At 38.3% G+C, this 5000-nt stretch overlaps 1 protein-coding gene across 1 annotated transcript in view; it reads right to left on the minus strand.

Moving 5' to 3' along the window:
- Nucleotides 1-5000, minus strand: part of LOC122258456 (facilitated trehalose transporter Tret1) — a 15500-nt gene that overhangs the window by 3241 nt on the left and 7259 nt on the right. Inside the window, exon 4 of the mRNA XM_043024413.2 lies at nucleotides 503-665. Within this exon, the coding sequence (XP_042880347.1) occupies nucleotides 503-665 (163 nt within the window). The remainder of the gene's footprint in view (nucleotides 1-502; nucleotides 666-5000) is intronic.

Genomic DNA, 5000 nt, shown 5'->3' on the forward strand with positions numbered 1-5000 from the left:
ATAGCAAGGATAATCAAAATAAGATTGAGGGTGAAAAAATGAAAACTCAAAGAACGAAAACCCGGCGAGATAAACTCAAAATGATAAAAATATTGAAAATGAGAACAGATGGAGAAGAAAGACAAAACGAGGAAGAGAAGAAAGACAAAACCAGGTAAAAAAAAAAGACTCATATTGTAATGAACGAGAGTGTGTGAGGCTGAAACGTGCCAAGAGAGCTTCACGGTCGCTTGCGTCCGTGACTTTGTGAAAAAGCGTGTGTGTGTGTTTGTTTGTGTGTGTATGTGTGTGTGTGAGTGTGAGTGTGTGTGTGTGTGTGTGTGTGTGTGTGTGTGTGTGTGTGTGTGTGTGTGTGTGTGTGTGTATGCTAGTGAGTGAGTGTACTCGCACATGCGAGTTTATATCAAAATGTTTTACATGTACATGCAAATCATTTACCTCGGAAACAAGCAACCCATGCAATCAACCCCTTTTCCACTCAACTGGTACACCTTCAACTCACCTTCCAACCAACATCATGGGAGGGTTGACCGCCATGCCCACCAGTGCCCAGGCCAAAGTGTATGGCACTACGATGAACATGAGGGACTTCCTGCGCCCGATGGCACCGACCATCCACCCCCCGAGCCACGTGCCAGGGATGGTGCCGGCGCAGACGAGGCTCCCTGGACGACGAGGAGGAGGAGGAGAAAGGGCGTGAGGAAAGTCTTACTTGCTGGGAAATCTTGAATGAGAGAAAGAGAAGCCGGAGGAGCAAGAAGGAGGAAAATGACGGCAAGAGAATGGAAGAAAGGAGGGAAAGAAGCGAAGAGCAACAGAGAGGTAAATAGTTCAAGACTGAGAGAGGGAGAGATAGAAACAGTGAGGGGAAGATAAAGCGAAATTGATAATGAATATAATCAGTCACGATAAGAGAAGTATTAAATCTGCGTCTTGGTTGTCAATCATTAATAACCTAAGATCAGACAGACTATTCGCCATGTTTTTTTTTTTTTTTTTTTTTTTTTTTTAGCCTACCTGTCAAAACATGTTAATCCCATTGCACCAACTTAAACTACAACTACGAACGAGGGTGTCCCCATTCGAACGCCTAAATAATCATACGGAACGTAGATATAAAAAATAAATAATCATTTGTGCAAACCTCTCCGGATCCGAAAACCGAGATCGAATGGAAAAGTAATCGTCCTTCAACTCTTTGAGATCCTCGATTCATCTGTTCAAGCTGTTCGAAACCCGAGAAAGAGTTCGAATCACATATTGTTATGAAACCGTTCGAATTACAAATTACAAATAGGGCTCGGATGTATTTACGCGGCCTCGATCAAATAGTCAATGCTATTCTACCGAGAAACACAATTGTATAAGTTGAAACACAGTCTTTCCATGACACAATGCAGCGTAACAAGTGCGTAATTGCAAATAACATCAGAGTATAGCCTAGTATAGGTGAACTAAGATCGTAGGAACGTGACTTATTAACAATTTTACGCAGTAATAAAGCATCCATGCGGAAAGAGACTTTCTTTCTCTCTCTCTCTCTCTCTCTCTCTCTCTCTCTCTCTCTCTCTCTCTCTCTCTCTCTCTCTCTCTCTCTCTCTCTCTCTCTCTCTCTCTCTCTCTCTCTCTCTCTCTCTCTCCTCTCTCTCCTCTCTCCCTCCTCTCTCTCCTCTCTCCTCTCTCTCTCTCTCTCTCTCTCTCTCTCTCTCTCTCTCTCTCTCTCTCTCTCTCTCTCTCTCTCTCTCTCTCTCTCTCTCTCTCTCTCTCTCTCCTCTCTCTCTCTCTCTCTCTCTCTCTCTCTCTCTCTTGCTCTCTCTCTCTCTCTCTCTCTCTCTCTTCTCTCTCTCTCTCTCTCTCTCTCTCTCTCTCTCTCTCTCTCTATCTCTCTATTTATCTATCTATCTATCTATCATTCTATCTATCTATCTATCTATCTATCTATCTATCTATCTATATATATATATATATATATATATATATATACATATATATCTGTCTATTTATCCCTATGCTATCACCCATCCATCTTACTCCCTCAAGGAGCACGTACGGCTTCCGGTGGATGAAAGCAGGTTCGTGATATCGAAGAATCGCTGTCAACTTAGCCTACCTGCCAAGCGCCGCAGGTCCCTGACAAGCTCCGTCAGCAGCACAAAGGGCTTGGCAGATACACTTGCGCTTCCTCAATGTCGTTTGAGGGCTGTTAATCTTGAATACATTATCTTGCGCTTAAGAGTTGTTATTGCTCTTTGCGCCCGCGCGTGTGTGAGTGTGTGTGCGTATGTTATTGGTATGTTGGATTTGGATGGATATGATTTCTATTCGACCAATTGTGTGGGATTTTTTCTGTTAATTTTCTAATAATTGTGATAAGGATGATGGTGATAGTGATGATAATGATAATGATGATAATAATAGGTAATAAAAAATAATAATAATAAAAAGTATAAGGATAAGGATAATAATAATACTGATGATGGTGATTCTAATGGTAATTATGATAATGATAATGATGATAAGAGTGAAACAACAGCAATTATGGTATCATCTTTATCATCATTATCATTATCATTATTGTTTCGTCTGTTATTGTTGTAGTTGTCATTTTTATTGTTATCATCATTATTAGTATCAATATCATTATTATAATTATCATTATCATTATTAAAATCATTATCATTATTATCCTCATTAACATTACCATAAGCATACCATCATTTCATTATAATTTTCATTATCGTTATCATTATTTTTTATAATTCTTATCATTCTTTTTACCATTTTCATCATTATCAGTATCCGTATTATCATTTTCCTTGTCATCATTAGTATCATTATCAGCATCATGAGTACTATTACCATTATCGTTATTATTATTTTAATCATCATTGTCATTATCATTACCATCATCATTAACACCATTACATAAACTGTGGATGATTCTCCACAGGATTGGAGTATATGAAGCCAAGCACACTATGAGGATGATATATACAAGCATATGCTACCAAATGACAAGGATAAAACGCTATGGAGAGATGCTGAAAGAAGAAGAAAAGAAAAAAAAGAACATTGCATATCGCCGGTCGCTTGGAGCCTGATCGACCTTAATAAAGGCTGAAAAAAATATATATAATTCCGAGTGTTGAGGATAAAGCTTAAAGATGGGAGAGGTCAAGATTAAAATGAATGGAAATGAACAGAATTAAAACGTTTTCAGTCAGTAAAATAATTCAAGAAATTATTTCGAATAATTCAGGATCAGTCTGGCCAAGAGAAATATCTAAATTGGTTGCCCCGTCTTCCTTTTTTGGGGCAGAACATAATAATTAGGACAAAGCAAGTACTATGTCAGGCACGATGGCGTACCAGTGTTAGACGACACTCATTCATCTTGTATTCTAATTAATCAAACAGGAATAAAGTATTACGGAAGTCGCGACTCTCAAATTACAGATTTATATACTTAACTTCTCAAAAGTCAACTGAGGATCCAATGACACAACTACTTGTTTTAAAACTTTTTTGGTTGGTTTTGCTATCAGTGAGCCTCATACCCCACACATGAAGCCAAGCAACACTTGCGGACATCTCTATTCAAGGAGGGAACATGTGATGTGGTAGCACCTGATTGAGACATACGATGTTTCAAACGATAACAATAAGAAAAAATCGGTAAAAAGATCTATGAAAGAATTACCGTTTAGGATATAGTGCGATATTCAGATGGCAAAGTAGAAGTATTATCTCTTTAGAGGAGGGATAATGTTTGCTTTTCTATGAAATAATAAGAGTGACACTACCAGACTGCAAAACTCGCCCAAACACAACGGCCAATTTGAGTCATTTGTTAAGCGATGTTCTTGTCCCTCACTCGCGAGTTGGCGATTTTGGAAACCCTGCTCTCGAGAGATTATTCAGAAGCAGAATCCTCAGTTAGGAGCATAGATTTTTATTAGGATTATAATGAATATCCTCGACAGCATGGCAAATATTATTCCATTTGTCACGAAACATGAGAATATGAAGGAATCCAGTAATGTCAGCAATTCTTACATTCTTTTACATAAAATTGCTGCAGTGGCATCAGAATCATCAATTAAATACAAACAATCAACATGCGTAGGTTAATTCACACGATCTTCACACCCAATTAGATTTGCAACACTGTAAGGAACTCTACCTTCTGCACTTGGTTTAACAAGTTAAGCTATTCACTGTGATGCGAATTAAAGTCAGAAATAAAACGAAAGATGGTTTAGCTTCAGTTAACTGAATAAAATGACGTTGCTATAAGTAGATAGTCAAATAAATGCTATTACCTAATCATGGGATTCCATAAAGACTGAAAATATAGAAAATATTAAATTTGTTGGAATTTTTCATTTACAGATAACAACTCAAATATGATGTGCATTAAATCCAGATTTTACAAAGAGACAACTATTGAGAATTTTAATCGACATAAACTTTAGATGGCCGCCTGGTGAGTATAGTTTCTTAAAGTAGACAATTAGAATTTCACTTATATTTCTCCCATTGGAAACATTTACTTCAGTTAGCTTCAGGATCCATTATATTAGTATGAAGGCCACGGACGTCAGAACAAAGAATACGACAAGTACCTGAACAGTGGCTAACACGTCCGAGATTGGAGTCGATACCATCAGGCAGGACAGGTACAGACAAAGAAAAAAGGAAGTGAAAAAAAATGATAATAATAAATGTTAGACCTGTAGGTGCAGTCTCACTAGACAAGGTTAATCAAAATTCCAACCCATGTTTCGTTTCGCCAGATAATCACGTTGGCCGAAAAACAAGGTTCCTTCCGCCGCCATTCATCCATCAGCCTTACACATGGCAACAGTATTTGAAACCAACCAGGAAATTACGAAAAGTGAGTAAGAGAAAAAGAAAGACATGAGATATGGGCGGTAGAGGTAGACACCCCGCGTCTGCACCAGCCCACTAACCACAGCACAGCACAGCACAGCAGCAGT

The sequence above is a fragment of the Penaeus japonicus genome, unplaced genomic scaffold (assembly GCF_977035675.1).
Source record: "Penaeus japonicus unplaced genomic scaffold, GWHDUDI00000001_assembly GWHDUDI00000016, whole genome shotgun sequence".
In the NCBI taxonomy this organism is placed as follows: domain Eukaryota; kingdom Metazoa; phylum Arthropoda; class Malacostraca; order Decapoda; family Penaeidae; genus Penaeus; species Penaeus japonicus.